At 42.9% G+C, this 16895-nt stretch overlaps 1 protein-coding gene across 1 annotated transcript in view; it reads left to right on the forward strand.

The window, feature by feature from the left end:
• LOC137504020 (protein ELYS-like) overlaps positions 1 to 16895 on the forward strand; it is an 831023-nt gene that overhangs the window by 722512 nt on the left and 91616 nt on the right. The window contains exon 15 of the mRNA XM_068231910.1: positions 11562 to 13233. Within this exon, the coding sequence (XP_068088011.1) occupies positions 11562 to 13233 (1672 nt within the window). The remainder of the gene's footprint in view (positions 1 to 11561; positions 13234 to 16895) is intronic.

Here is a 16895-nt window from a genome sequence, read left to right on the forward strand (position 1 = left end):
AGAGTGATGTGCAGTGTTAGTTTTCTGCCACACATAGCGTTTTGCATTTTGGCCAAAAAGTTCCATTTTGGTCTCATCTGACTAGAGCACCTTCTTCCACATGTTTGCTGTGTCCTCCACATGGCTTGTGGCAAACTGCAAACGGGACTTCTTATGCTTTCTGTTAACAATGCCTTTTTTCTTGCCACTCTTCCATAAAGGCCAGCTTTGTACAGTGCATGACTAATAGTTGTCCTATGGACAGAGTCTCCCACCTGAGCTGTAGATCTCTGTAGCTCGTCCAGAGTCACCATGGGCCTCTTGACTGCATTTCTGATCAGCGCTCTCCTTGTTCGGCCTGTGAGTTTAGGTGGGTAGCCTTGTCTTGGTAGGTTTACAGTTGTGCCATACTCCTTCCATATTTGAATGATCGCTTGAACAGTGCTCCGTGGTATGTTCAAGGCTTTGGAAATCTTTTTGTAGCCTAAGCCTGCTTTACATTTCTCAATAACTTGATCCCTGACCTGTCTTGTATGTTTTTTGGACTTCACGGTGTTGTTGCTCCCAGTATTCTCTTAGACAACGCCTGAGGCCCTCACAGAGCAGCTGTATTTGTACTGACATTAGATCACACACAGGTGCACTCTAATTAGTCATTAGCACTCATCAGGCAATGTCTATAGGCAACTGACTGCACTCAGATCAAAGGGGGCTGAATATTTATGCACACACCACTTTGCAGTTATTTATTTGTAAAAAATGTTTGGAATCATGCATGATTTTCGTTCCACTTCGAATGTCTTCCCTGTCCCTGCTGAAGAGATGCACCCCCCGAGCATGATGCTGCCACCACCATATTTGACAGTGGGCATGGTGTGTTCTGAGTGATGTGCAGTGTTAGTTTTCCGCCACACATAGCGTTTTGCATTTTGGCCAAAAAGTTCCATTTTGGTCTCATCTGACCAGAGCACCTTCTTCCACATGGTTGCTGTGTCCCCCACATGGCTTGTGGCAAACTGCAAACGGGACTTCTTATGCTTTCTGTTAACAATGCCTTTCTTCTTGACACTCTTCCATAAAGGCCAACTTTGTACAGTGCATGACTAATAGTTGTCCTATGGACAGAGTCTCCCACCTGAGCTGTAGATCTCTGCAGCTCGTCCAGAGTCACCATGGGCCTCTTGACTGTATTTCTGATCAGCGCTCTCCTTGTTCGGCCTGTGAGTTTAGGTGGATGGCCTTGTCTTGGTAGGTGTACAGTTGTGCCATACTCCTTCCATTTCTGAATGATCGCTTGAACAGTGCTCCGTGATATGTTCAAGGCTTTGGAAATCTTTTTGTAGCCTAAGCCTGCTTTAAATTTCTCAATAACTTGATCCCTGACCTGTCTTGTGTGTTCTTTGGACTCCACGGTGTTGTTGCGCCCAGTATTCACTTAGACAACCTCTGAGGCCTGCACAGAGCAGCTGTATTTGTACTGACATTAGATTACACACAGGTGCACTCTATTTAGTCATTAGCACTCATCAGGCAATGTCTATAGGCAACTGACTGCACTCATCAAAGGGGGCTGAATAATTATGCACAAACCACTTTGCAGTTATTTATTTGTAAAAATGTTTGGAATCATGTATGATTTTCGTTCCACTTCTCATGTGTACACCACTTTGTGTTGGTCTTTCATGTGGAATTCCAATAAAATTGATTCATGTTTGTGGCAGTAATATGACAAAATGTGGAAAACTTCAAGGGGGCCGAATACTTTTGCAACCCACTGTATATTCAGGTCTGGGCACTGAGACGGTCATTCCAGAACGTTGTACTTTTTCCTCTGCATGAATGCCTTAGTCCATTTTGGGCAGTTTTTAGGGTCATTTTCTTGTTGAAAGATCGAGCCCTGGCGCAGCTTCAGCTTTGTCACTGATTCCTGGACATTGGTCTCCAGAATCTGTTGATACAGAGTGGAATTCATGTGTCCCTCAACTTTGACAAGATTCCCAGTCCCTGCACTGGCCACAAAGCCCCACAGCATGATGGAATCACCACCATATGTTACTGTAGGTAGCAGGTGTTTTCTTGGAATGCTGTGTTCTTTTTCCTCCATGCATTGTTATGCCCAAATAACTCAATTTTAGTTATATCAGTCCAGAGCACCTTATTCCAAAATGAAGCTGGCTTGTTTAAATGTGCTTTAGCATACCTCAAGCAAACCTGTTTGTGCTGTGGACGGAGAAAAGGCTTCCTATGCATCACTCTCACATACAGCATCTCCTTGTGTAAAGTGCGCCGAATGGTCGAACGATGCACAGTGACTCCATCTGCTGCAAGATTATGTTGTAGGTCTTTGGTGCTGGTCTGTGGGTTGACTCTGACTGTTCTCACTATTGTCGCTTCTATCTATCCGAGATTTTTCTTGGTCTGCCACTTCGAGCCTTACTTTGGACTCCATTTCCTCCATATGTTCCTAACTATGGAGACAGACCGCTGAAATCTCTGAGACAGCTTTCTGTTTCCTTCCCCTAAGCCATGGTGGCGAACAATCTGTCTTCAGGTCATTTGGATTCACCTGTGTATGTGGGTCAGGGGTCACAGAGCTTACCAAGCCAATTTCAGTTCCAATCAGTAGTTCTAATGGTTTTGAAATCAAGAAAATGACAACAGTGCCCAAATTTATGCACCTGCCTAAGTTTATTTAAACAATTATTGCACACTTTCCGTAAATCCAATAAACTTCATTTCACTTCTCAAATATCACTGTGTGTCTCCTATATAATATATTTAACTGACATTTTTTATTGTAACAACCAACGATTTATACAGGAAAATCATGACGATTAACAAGGTTGCCCAAACATTCGCATCCCACTGTAAATCCTCCCTGACTGTGACGCAGCCTGAGATTGATGGATGCCTTGACGAAATGGGGTTCCCGGTTCTCTCGCAACTACATATGTCACTACTTGAGGCCCCTCTTAAATTGGAGGACATTGAAATTGCATTAGCAGTCCCTAATCAGAAATCTCCAGGGCCAGATGGCATCCCTGCAGAAGTTTATAAGAAATATGCTTCTGTAATCTTACCTGTATTGCAAGACACCCTATTATATAGTTTGAAAAATGGTAGATGGTAGATTGCCCTCCTCTATGGATGAGGCCACCATTGTACTTATTTTAAAACCTGGAAAAGAGCCACTAGATTGTGCATCATACAGACCTATTTCATTACTTAATTCTGATTATAAACTACTTCCTAAAGTCCTTGCTAATAGGCTTTCATTAACGAAGCTCAGACTGGATTTATGCCTGGCAGATCCACGTCCATCAATCTCAGACATAAACAAGTGAACGCTGAAATGGGTTTTGACACACACCAAGAGTGGGACTTTGCTGCACTAGATGCGGCAAAGGCATTTGATTCCATTGAATGGGGTTTTTTTTATTGGATGCCTCATACTATACAGTTTTTTGAAATAACTTCATTAAATGGGTGCAGTTGATATACAGGGTCCCTGTGGCTAATCTTAGAATAAACGGCTTGGTCACCTTGTTCTTTTCATTGGCCAGGGGAACAAGGCAGGGATGTCCTCTATCCCCCATGTTGTTTGGCCTGGCCATCGAACCCCTAGCACTCGCAATTTGTGCTGACAAAATATACAAAGGTATTAAAGTACCCCTGAACTGCATCAGGGCTTTAATGCCATTGTTTGTCGATGTTGTTGGTGCTGTGAGTTGTATCACAGCACAAACCTCACATTTAAATGCTCCCTGGGGTCCCCGCCCTGCCTCTCCATAATCTTCGACCTGTTTAGAACGTCGAAGAGGAGAGGAAGCGGCAGTTACTCCCCAGCCCCATCTCTGATCCTCTCTTACCACCGTATAGGGTACTAGCTGTGTATTCACCACCCCCTTATGCGCGTCTCAACGCGCAGGAGAGCAGTGAGCTGAGAAGTGCAGCGGCTAGTAGTGTGCAGCTATCGTAATGGGACGCGCACACTGTTGCTTACTGTTGACCCGGAATTACTTAGGGGCCATTGCTGTGCGCGTGCCCATGTTGTCATGAAAATAAATTTACAGCAGAATGAGACACATGGAGTGCCCGATATGACAGCGAGGGACAACCTGAGTTGGTGAGTAATGCAGTACTGTCCTTTTTCTGACAGGTCACTTATGTGACTTCAGGAGTACTTTAAGATAGGTCGTCTGGAGGAACGTATTGAACTCTATGCAGATAAATATTTGGGACTAATAATCCAGCACTACCCAAGTTGATGTCGTTCCAGGATCCCTGCTGGTGGACCAATCTGGGAATATATACATTGCAAGATATTATTATCACTAACACCCTTCCTACATTTGAAGAAATATGTATGTGATTTAATGCCTCTAGGTCTGAATTTTATAGGTACAGTGGGATGCAAAAGTTTGGGCAACCTTGTTAATCGTCATGATTTTCCTCTATAAATCATTGGTTGTTACGATAAAAAAGTCAGTTAAATATATCATATAGGAGACGCACACAATGATATTTGAGAAGTGAAATTAAGTTTATTGGATTTACAGAAAGCGCGCAAGAACTGTTTAAATAAAATTTGGCAGGTGCATTAATTTGGGCACTGTTGTCATTTTATTGATTCCAAAACCTTTAGAACTACGGTAATTATTGGAACTCAAATTGGCTTGGTAAGCTCAGTGACCCCCGACCTACATATACAGGTGAATCCAATTATGAGAAAGAATATTTAAAGAGACTCCGTAACAAAAATTGCATCCTGTTTTTTATCATCCTACAAGTTCCAAAAGCTATTCTAATGTGTTCTGGCTTACTGCAGCACATTCTACTATCACCATCTCTGTAATAAATCAACATATCTCTCTTGTCAGACTTGTCAGCCTGTGTCTGGAAGGCTGCCAAGTTCTTCAGTGTTGTGGTTCTCTGAAGCATCTCCCCCCTCCAGGCCCCTTTCTGCACACTGCCTGTGTATTATTTAGATTAGGGCAGCTTCTCTCTTCTCTCTTATCTTTTACAAGCTGGATAAATCCTCCTTTGAGCTGGCTGGGCTTTCACATACTGAGGAATTACATACAGGCAGAGCTGTCTGCACTCTGCAGGAAGAAACAGCCTGACACTTCAGTGGAAGATAGCTGCAGGGGGAAAGAAACACACAAATGATCTCTTGAGATTCAAAAGGAAGGGTGTATACAGCCTGATTGTGTATGGATGTATTTTCTATGTGTGGACATACTGTACATCAACCTACTTCCTGTTTTGGTGGCCATTTTGTTTGTTTATAAACAAACTTTTTAAAACTGTTTTTAACCACTTGTAATGTGGCGGGAAGCGGCGAAATTGTGACAGAGGGGAATAGGAGATGTCCCCTAACACACTGGTATGCTTACTTTTGTGCGATTTTAACAATACAGATTCTCTTTAAGGAGGTTAATTGTAAGTTCCCCTCCTCTTTGTCTCTGAAGAGTAGCAACATGGGGGTCTCAAAACAACTCTCAAATGACCTGAAGACCAAGATTGTTCACCATCATGGTTTAGGGAAGGATACAAAAACTTCAATAGCCACCTTGGGACTCAGTAGGGGCTAACCTTAATTAGGTAGCATTTGCTAGTGCACTTGCTAGTGGCTGGATGGTGTACTCGTTAAGGGCTCTGCCTCTGACACAGGAGACCAGGGTTCGAATCTCGACTCTGCCTGTACAGTAAGCCAGCACCAATTCAGTAGGAGACCTTAGGCAAGTCTCCCTAACACTGCTAATGCCTATAGAGCGCGCCCTAGTGGCTGCAGCTCTGGCGCTTTGAGTCCGCCAGGAGAAAAGCGTGATATAAGTGTTATTTGTCTTGTCTCTTGTCTTTTTCCTGCAGGTCCACCACTCCTGCTTCAATTGTCAATCCAACAAGGCACTCCACAGGCTTGAAACTTTCATTGTAGTTTATTAGAGCATGGACACATACATGTTACGGGTCTCCTGACCCTTCCTCAAGTGTAACACCCACCACAACTCCACCCCATATATAGGGCTGCCCAGACAGGAAATCCCACCCAAGTGCAAGTTGTTACATTGTTAACATACAAAAATAAACAGTACATACAATTCCTATACAGGGAACTACTATACTATCTACCCTGCAACAACATCAGGCAGTCTGCAGAGAAACGTGGCCTAGAGCACCAGTGAACATTTCAGCATGACAATGACCAAAAACACAGCAAAAGTGGCGATGAAGTGGTTAGCAGACAACAACATTACCATTTTGGAGTTGCCCAGCCAGAGTCCTGACTTGAATCCAATTGAGAATGTGTGGAGGGAGCTAAGGATTGGGGTGATGGCAAGAAGACCCTCCAACCTGAAAGATTTGGAGCTCATTGCTTAACCACTTCACCTCCTTGCTACGCTTATCTACTCCCCACAAAACTTCATTTGAAGCTCAGGGGAGTAGATAGGCATACTTGTGGTAAACAGTGTGCTGTATGCCCAATAAGCTATCTGAATATGTATATAGGGTATCATTTTAACCGTGACAAGTGAGAGAATAGATTTTGTGTTGTTTGACAACTGAGGGCTAAGTCATGTGATTTTTTTTACCGAAAACTGAATGAAAAGCAATAAAACTGTTATTTTCATGTACTCTATACCCCTAAATAAATACTTGTAAAAAAAAACCCAGAAGCGACAGCATTGAAAAGAGAATACATAGTTACCCTAGGGACTTAGCTTTTAAAATATGTATGCCATGAGAGTGTATTACTGTTAATCATGAAGATAAGGGCTTTTAATTACTGATAGAGTACAATGAGAAGACAAAAAACACAACCAGAAACTAATATATTATCGCCATACATTGTACTAGGGACATTATTTAAATGTTGAGATAACCAGGACAAATTAGCAAATACAATGGCTTCAATTCACTAAGATCATGCTAGAGATAATAAGGCAAGAGAAAACTTACCTCCACACGTGAGAGAGTTATCTTACCTCTTCATTCCTTAAGTTACCTCTGTAGTTAATTTCCCTCCTCTGTAGTTAATTTACCTCCTCTGTAGTTATTTTCACATGCAGCTAATTAACAGCCTGTCTTTAACTCTGGAGTTATTTTAAGGATTGGAGAGTTAATTTAAAGACAGAAGAGTTAACTTTAGGCTTGCCTGAGGTGAAATGTTTCCTGAATACTACATGCCTTATCACCATGGTAACAACTCTAGAAGAGTTATTAAAGACAGGATATAAGTTTAGTGAATTGAGGCCAATGTGTGGTTTTACCTATGGTAACATTGTTTATTTTGAAAACTATAGTGGATGGAAATGGAGAAATAGTGTATTTTTTCTTTTTTTTCTCATTTTTCCCTTTAAAATGCCACAGATAGTAACATAATTACTAAAAGCAAATATCACCCTCACAAAGCATAATTTGTGGCAAAAAAACCAAGATATAGATCATTTCCATCTGATGAGTAGCAATAAAGTTATTGGTGAATGAATGCTAAGCTAACCAGGAAGTGTTCATTTTTTTGTTAAACAGTAATTTACCTCTGTATATTATGAATGGACATGTTCCCTGATCGGGGTCATGTCCATCCATTCCAGGAACTGTGATTGGACCCCTATCCTCCTTCCCCATTCATTGCCAAATCTCTCCCCCCCCCCCCCCCCCCCAAAAAAAAAAAAACCTCTAAAAACTTGTGTGCCCACACACACACGCGCGCAATACTAAACGGGGAGCACAGGATGGGAGAGAGGGGAGAGAGGAAGACAGGGAGCACAGGATGGGAGAAGGGGATGACAGGGAGCACAGGATGGGAGAGGGGGAAGACCGGGAGCACAGGATGAGGGAGTGGGATGACGGGGAGCGCAGGATGGGAGAGGGGAAGACGGCGCACAGGATGAGGGAGGGGGATGACAGGGAGCACAGGATGAGGGAGGGGGGTGACAGGGAGAACAGGATGGGAGAGGGGAAGACAGTGAGAACAGGATGGGAGAGGGGAAGACAGTGAGAACGGGATGGGAGAGGGGAACACAGGGAGCACAGGATGGGAGAGGGGAACATGGAGCACAGGATGAGGGAGGGAATGACGAGGAGCACAGGATGAGGGAGGGAATGAAAGGGAGCACAGGTTGGGAGAGGAGGATGACGGGGCACAGGATGGGAGAGGGGAAGACAAGGAACAACGGATGTAGGGAAGGGGGGGGGGGCAGGGAGCACAAGATGGGGAGGGGGAAGACAGGGAGCACAGGATAATAAGAGAGGAAAAGAGAGCTAAAGATAGGGAAGAGGAGATAGGAAAAAAGAGGCTAATAGAATACAAGACTGCAGACAGAGAAGTTGGAAAGAGAGGGAGAGTGGAAAAAGAAGAAAAGGAAAAGAGACATGTCACGGGAGAGTGTTAGGATTCTGCAAAAGAGCAGGCAGTAAGACAGAGTCACAGAGAGCATTCCAGAGTAGGGCAAGGTCAGCTTATCTAAAGTGCAGCTATCTGACTGCAATAAACATTGTTTGATTACTTGTCCCAGTGCGAGTGAAAGTTCCGTCCCCAGCACTCTCCAGGCAGCAGCATTCGCTTAAATCTCCCGGTAGTAAGTGGATTACGTCACACCAACGAGCAGCTGGGAAGTAAAGGAGGAGAGCGGAGTGGAACTCCATCTGTGAGCTGAATTGCAGCCAGCAGCATCATGTGCACCTTGCCTGCTGGATTGCTCGTTACGCCTCCTGGCCATGATCGCCGCATGCTTGTTACCACCAGTGCCCCGCCGGGACCTTTCACCATCCCATAGGAGCTGCCACGTGGTGTGTGATGAGTCATCAGACTCGGCCGCCCAGCATGCCCGCATCCGCCTGCTGTTATCTACAAACTGTAAAGGAGGCCATGGATGGACTGGGTCTGGATAAGGGAGCAAGATAGCACGGTCGGGTGGGAATGCCTCTCAGCCACCCTTAAAGGGGAACTTCAGCCTAAACAAACATACTGTTATTAAGTTACATTAGTTATGTTAATTAGAATAGATAGGTAATATAATATTTTACCCACCCTGTTTTAAAAGAACAAGCAAATGTTTGTGATTCATGGGGCTGCCATCTTTGTCATGGGGGCAGCCATCTTTTTTGGTTGAAAGGAGGTGACAAGGAGCAGGAGACACAGTTCCAACTGTCCTGTGTCCTGATAACCCCTCCCAGCTGCACACACTTGGCTTCAAATGTCAAATTCAAAATGTAAAAGAAAAAAAAAATTGCACCAAAACAGCAGAACGAGAACAACAACATCAGAAATCCCATCATGCTTTGCACAGCATAAGGGGAAAACTGCCCGGGCAGTTTTCTTCTGTGCAGCTAAAAATGAGGCTTGTATAAGAGAAACAAAGTTCTGATGCTGTGAAACTGTTAAAGAAACACGAGGCCTTTTCAGTGCTGCTGAGTCGATTTTTAGTCTGGAGGTTCACTTTAACAAGGGGGATTAATCTGGCGCCCTAGGTCATGGCCTAGGTGGCCTTGCCAGAAATCCGGCCCTGCCAGCAGGCACAAGCGGCGGCCTCTCCCTGGCAAGTTCAGTCCCACCACTTCAATCATAAACAGCCCACTGCAACAGCAGGCTGAGTCTCCCAACACCCCGGAGAGTCTCAACTGAATGCTTTATTTTTCTAGTGATTGGCTTAAAGGCTTGTAAACGCAAGTTGCAAGGTCACCAATGCAATCGCATCATGTTGTATGTGATTTTTGAAACACAGCGCTCAAAAAGTGCTGCAGTCATTGTGATTTTATAAAATTGCATTGCACCACTGTGTACAGTTCATCACGATTTTCATTATTTTTAAAAAGGCTTGTGATTGAAAAAAGCCTTGCAATGCAGCCAGTGTGTACAGGCGCTAAAGGCCTGTACACACGCTCAACCAAAACCGCCTGGTTGTTGTCTGATTTTGGTCTGTTGGACGACAACCAGACGAGTGTACGGATGGCAAACAACTAGACGACCAACTGATAATAGGCATTTGCCTGACCAGTGGACCAGCTCACATGACTGTTGGGCTATCAGGCTAGCTACTTGGCTAGGCCGTGCACGCATAGTGCGCCCTGACTGCCCAAGCTAACGGGGATTCTACTGGAAGAACGAGGAAGTAGAGAAAGACACCGTGGGAGTGATTGGCGCAAAGTGGGCTGGAGGAAGCCTCCGGTATTTATAAAACTTTTATACTTATTTGTCTCAGGTCTCCTTTAACCACTTAATGACAAGCTGACTTATAAAAACGTCCTGCTAGAGCCTCTTAATGGCTCCAGGACGTTTTTATAAGTCAGACAGTGCTGCTGCCGCTGTGCGCGCGTGCACCTGCGCTCCTGTGCATGTGAAAATAGTGGGGGAAAAAATACCAAAGAAAAAAAAATAGCTTTTTGTCAAAATGCTATATTGTCACCATACTTTGTACTAGGGACATAATTAAAACATTTTGACAACCAGGACAAATAGGCAGAAAAATGTGTGGGTTTTATGCACAGTAGCAGTGTTTATATTAAAACTATAGAGGATGAAATTGGAGAAATAGCGTATTTTTTCATTGTTTCCTTTGTTTTTCCCTTTAAAATGCATAGAAAATAAAGTAATTACTGAAAACAAATATCAACCCCAAAAAGCCCAATTGGTGGTAAAAAAAAACAAGATATAGATCATTTCATTGTTATTAGTAGTGATTAAGCTATTGGCAAATGAAAGGGATTAGCACTTAAAGGTGAAAATTGCTCTTGTCCGTTAGGGTAAAAACGCCTTTGGGGTGAAGTGGTTAAAGGACAACTATCATATAAATTGTAAAAATTAAAAATATAAACATATAAAATATACATGTCTTCCAGAGTAAACTGCATTATATGTTTTTTTCCTATGACACTGTCACTTATATAACACAAGAGATAACACGTCTATCAGAGTTAACACACCGTATCTGAGTAGCATAGCGAGTGCTGCGAACCTGCAGGGGCTCAGGGCAGGACGAGTGGAGCTCTTTTCATTGCCGATTAGCAGGCATAAGTTCGTAGTGCTTGTTATGCTATTCCTATAAGGCGTGTTACCTTTGATAAGGAGTGATATCTCTAATAAGGCGTGTTATCTTTGATTAGGAGTGTTAACTTGGATAATGCATGCTATTTGTCATAGTAAATCAAGCCCATTATGTGTATGTATTTCAAATTTTGCATTAAAGAACCACTATCGCAAAACAATGATAATGTTTAAAAAAACATGTGTACATCTCTCTCAGATTAAAATGTACTATAAATTACTTTTCTGCTATGTTGCTGTCGCTTACAGCAGGTATTAAAAATCTGACATATCTGACAGATTTTGGAGTAGTTCATCTCCTCCTCAGACCTGTCAGATTTTGCCTGCCTACTGTAAGCTACAGCAACATAGGAGAAAAGAAATGTATAGTGCATTTTAATCTGGAATAAATGTACGTATTTGTGTACACATGTATTTAAAATGTTGGATTTTTTTTGTGATAGTCCTTGAAAGTTATGTTAATATTAACTATTTTATATTCATATAAAGTATATGTATTCGAGGTTCCAATTTAAATTGTATTCTTTTTCTATAGGGTATTAAAGAGAATAAGGTGGTTGAATCAGATCTCAAGACATGCATTAATTGGTACACAACTGAAGACATCCATTTGGAATGTGATGATCTGAATATTGGACCTCTTTATAAATGTGAGCTTTCTGCTGAAAGAGGTCCTGTGAATGATGAAACTAATGATGCCGAAATAGAGCATGCTGTAGCTCCAAGTAACTTTACACTATTCCTTGACAAGAGAGAAGATGAATCAATAGATACTACAGCAATTGAGACAAATCATCCTGCAAAACTGAAAACTTTTCCAGAGGTTTTATTCGGTTTCAGTAAGGAACATATCAACCATGAGACTAAAATTACTGATGCTGACCCCGCAAATGTATTTGTTTTTGACTGTGAACAAAAGGAAGAAATATTTCAACCAAGTAGAGTGGCTGTAGAGAAGAATTTCCTCAATGAATTTAAAGATACCAGAAGCGAGAATGTCACAGCTGAAGTAACTATTGAATCTGATCTTACAAAGCCGAGAAATGTTAATATATCTTCTAGAATACCTGCTCAAGAGGAAATCTGCATTGAAAATATCGTTGAGACAATCCAGGCAGATATGATACCAGAAAACTCCAATGATCAAGGACATGATGTTGAAACTGAGTTTTTGCAAAAGGAGGTCAAATTAGTTCTCATTAGTCCTCAGTCCCTACAGAGAAATATTAGGAAATCCACAGAAGCTACTGGAAATTCTAATGAAGTTGAGAATACACCTAGTGTCAGGAGACATGGTAAAAAAATTAAAGAACATTCAGGAGAATCAGCAGACTTCAATTCACAGGAAAAGCAGTTCTCCTTGCGGACTTTGAGAACAAGGAGTTCTGTTCATAAAAAAACTGAAGACACCAAAGAAGAGTTGACACGTGTACAGGAAATTCCAGCACATCTGCCATTTATTCCAAGCAGAACTCGTAGAGGCAAAACACCCGCCTTGAGTGAAGACATGCTAGATCCAAATGTTGCCATTTCTCTACCGCCTACAAGACTAACAAGGTCTTCTATAATGATGCCAAAAACTGACAAAAAGTCTTCAAACCAAACCATAGGAATAGATGAAAATAAACAAGTTGCTACACCTAGTCGAAGACGGAAGCATGCTGTAAATGAGCTTGTCAAGCATTTTGAGCATAATGCCAGTCTGGTTTCTATCAAAGAAGAAATAAATCTGCCAATTTCCAGAAAATGGTCAAGTATAAAAACAGAAAATCAGATTGACAAAAGGTTTGCTAGAGATGAACAAATACAGTCAGAAGAACAAAGTACACTAGTTCCGAGGAAAATGGTGAGAAGATCTACTATTGCTAAACTTGCAGAAGTATCCCCAGTGGCTGCTGAAAAATCTCTAAAACCACAAGCTGAAGAGGGTGTTTTGACAAAACTGACAGATAAAGTAAATATATCGACTGTAAGGCAAACTAGGAGAAGCACTCTTCCTTCAGTGTCTGAAGAAAATATGGAGAAAAATGTGCAAGTTTTGCAATCACAGGATGGTGAAGACGCTGTGTCTAATGTTCCTAGTACAAAAAAGCAATCTAAAAAAGCACGACTGACAAGGACTCGAGCAAGTAAAACATTACCTGACAACTCCACTAATACGTTTGTGTTCACTTCTCCTACTCCAAAACACAGACGAAATGTGAAAGGTAATATTGCTTTTCCTTTGCCACAGGTGTAGTCAACAAAATCTTATATCTTATATTTCCATGTATTATTAGTAAGAAGTACCGTATTTTCTGCCATATAAGACGCTCCAGAATATAAGATGCACCTAAGTTTAGAGGGCAAAAAACAGGTAAAAAAAATATTTACTAAACCTGGTGCGTTCATATTCCAGGAGCATCTTATACATGTTCCTCCCCCAATTGGTGTCCTCCTGTGTGTCCCTTATGTGTCCTCCAGTGTCCCTTGTGTCCTCCGGTGTCTCTTATGTGTCCTCCGGTGTCCCTTATGTGTCCTCCGGTGTCCCTTATGTGTCCTCCGGTGTCCCTTATGTGTCCTCCTCTGTCCCTTATTTGTCCTCCTCTGTCCCTTATTTGTCCTCCTCTGTCCCTTATTTGTCCTCCTTTGTCCCTTAATTGTCCTCCTGTGTCCCTTAATTGTCCTCCTGTGTCCCTTTTGTGTCGTCCTGTGTTTCCGTATGTGTCGTCCTGTGTCCATGTGCCCCTTACGTGTACTCCTGTGTGACCTTCTGTCCCTTCTGTGTCCCCTTCAGTGTCATGTGAGTGTACCTGCTCCACCCCTCTCTCTCCTGTATCTCTGCAAACCCCCGCCCCCATCTCCACTTCCCTGTGTAAGTCTAGAAGTGTATTGGGCAGCTCGCTTACCTTTCCGCTATGCTCGCTGGGATTTCAGACATCAGTCTCCTCCGTAGGGCTGGCTCTAGTGAAAGGCTTGTACTGATCGCGTCATCAGTGCAAGCCTTTCACTAGAGCCATCCGCATGGAGGAGATGGATGTCTGCAATCACCACGGGCATGGTGGATAGGTAAACCAGTTACCCGATACACCTTTACACTTACATGGGGGGAGCAGAGACGCAAGGGGGGGGGGGGGGTTGCAGAGACACCGGGAGAGAGCGAGGCATGTGGGGGAGCAGGCATACACACAGGCAGGGTATCCCCGATGTGGTGGTAGGTTGGCGGTTCATATCGGTGGACGACCGCAAGTTGGGGATTCCCTGCTGTATAAGACGCAGGGACGTGTTTTGCCCCATTTTTCAGCGGAAAATACGGTGTGTAACAGATGATGCTTAGTTTAATTCTAAGTTGTCAAATGTATCATAGTTTTAATTTACGGTAGGTTTTACTAGGTGGTTTATTTCAAAGCAGCGGTTGGGATTTAATGAGTCTCAAAAGATTATATATATTAACCACTTTACCCCCGCGCGTACGTATTTCTCCGCCCCTTTTTCCATCCTTTAACAACCAGGGACGGAGAAACACGTACTTTCCGCGTTCCCGACGCTGCCCGCGCTCCCGCTCGTAAACACGCCGCCCGCCGCTAGTAAACGCGCCGCCGCCCGCTCGCCCAGAGATCAATGAACGGGAAAATCCATTCCCGTTCGTTGATCTAAGCCCCGCAATGATCAGCTGCTCTCCTATGGGCAGCGCGATCATTGTGAGAAAAAACTCACGTGTCCAGCCTCCTTATACTTCCTCCAAGCTTCCGGAAGGAAGCTTGGAGGTCGCATTAAAACAAAAAGTTACTGTGGCCATCTTGTGGCCAAATAGTAAACTACACCCTACACATTTTTCACATACAAATAAATGACTTTTACACATAAAATTAACTCATTACCTCCCACACTCCCCATTTTTTTTTTTTTTTGCAATTAAAAAAAAATTAAAAAATTTACAATTAAAAAAAAACATAAATAGTTACCTTAGGGACTGAACTTTTTAAATATTTATGTCAAGAGGGTATAACACTGTTACTTTATAAACTATGGGCTTGTAATTAGGGATGGACGCAAAAATGAAAAAAATGCACCTTTATTTCCAAATAAAATATTGGCGCCAAACATTGTGATAGGGACATAATTTAAATGGTTTTATAACCGGGACAAAAGGGCAAATACGTTTCATGGGTTTTAATTACAGTAGCATGCATTATTTAAAAACTATAATGGCCAAAAACTGAAAAATAATTATTTTTTTCCCCACATTTTTCCTATTTTCCCATTAAAACACATTTAGAAAAAAATAATTCTTGGCATAATGTCCCACCTAAAGAAAGCCTAATTGGTGGCGGAAAAAACAAGATATAGTTCATTTCATTGCGATAAGTAATGATAAAGTTATAGACGAATGAATGGAAGGAGCGCTGAAAGGTGAAAATTGCTCTGGTGGTCAGGGGGTAAAACCCCTCAGTGGTGAAGTGGTTAAGTATATAGATAAAATCTAGAAAAAAATGAGACATTCCATTAAATAGTTCAGTTCTTTATTAGGAAATGTTCCCATAATTTATGTATGTATTTTTGGAAAAGAATGTGATTACATTGCAGGTGAACAACAAAAAATATACCCTACTCCCTAATAGCTTGTGTTACCCCCTTAGGCTGAAAACACTGCATCAGGACACTTCTTGTAGCCATTTCACAGTCTCTGACCTAGGTCTGAGGAAAGTTTTACCCCTCTTCTCAATGCATAATTTTTTCAGGATCTTAATGTGATTAAAATCTGGGCTTTGACTTGGGTACTCCATGGCCCTTATTCAATTAACATTTTTCTTCTCAGTTCTCCCCTTTTTTTTACTTTTGTAAAATAACGTTTTAGAACTTTGCAATTGAAAAAGGGAAGTTAAAGAATACAATAAAAATTATTTTTTTTTTCCCCCCTTGCTGATGGCTTAAAAGGCAGACGAGGATATGTGGCCCCTGAACCTCATCACAACTCTAAATGGTAAAGCCTGCTCTAAGCAGAGTGCCATAAACAAATTTCTTATATCATCATCTGAGTAGAGTTGGGCCGAACGGTTCGCCTGCGAACGGTTCCATGCGAACTTCCGTGGTCCGCGTTCGCGTCCCGCAGGCGAACCTTTGCGGAAGTTCGGTTCGCCCCATAATGCACATGGAGGGTCAACTTTGACCCTCTACATCACAGTCAGCAGGCCCAGTGTAGCCAATTAGGCTACACTAGCCCCTGGAGCCCCACCCCCCCTTATATAAGGCAGGCAGCGGCGGCCATTACGGTCACTCGTGTGCTGCCTGCGTTAGTGAGAGTAGGGAGAGCTGCTGCAGACTGTCTCTCAGGGAAAGATTACTTAGGCTTAACTTGTTCCTGTCTGGCTGCATACCTGTTCTGTGAACCCACCACTGCATACCTGTGCTGTGAACCCACCACTGCATACCTGTGCTGTGAACCCACCACTGCATACCTGTGCTGTGAACCCACCACTGCATACCTGTGCTGTGAACCCACCACTGCATACCTGTGCTGTGAACCCACCACTGCATACCTGTGCTGTGAACCCACCACTGCATACCTGTTCAGTGAACCTGCCACTGCATACCTGTTCTGTTCAGTGGACCCGCCACTGTATACCTGTTCATTGAACCCACCACTGCATACCTGTGCTGTGAACCCACCACTGCATACCTGTGCTGTGAACCCACCACTGCATACCTGTTCTGTGAACCCACCACTGTATACCTGTTCAGTGAACCCGCTACTGCATACCTGTTCTGTTCAGTGGACCCGCCACTGTATACCTGTTCAGTGAACCCGCCACTGCATACCTGTTCTGTTCAGTGGACCCGCCACTGTATACCTGTTCAGTGAACCTGCCACTGCATACCTGTTGTGTTC

This window comes from Hyperolius riggenbachi, chromosome 4, assembly GCF_040937935.1.
Source record: "Hyperolius riggenbachi isolate aHypRig1 chromosome 4, aHypRig1.pri, whole genome shotgun sequence".
Classification (NCBI taxonomy): domain Eukaryota; kingdom Metazoa; phylum Chordata; class Amphibia; order Anura; family Hyperoliidae; genus Hyperolius; species Hyperolius riggenbachi.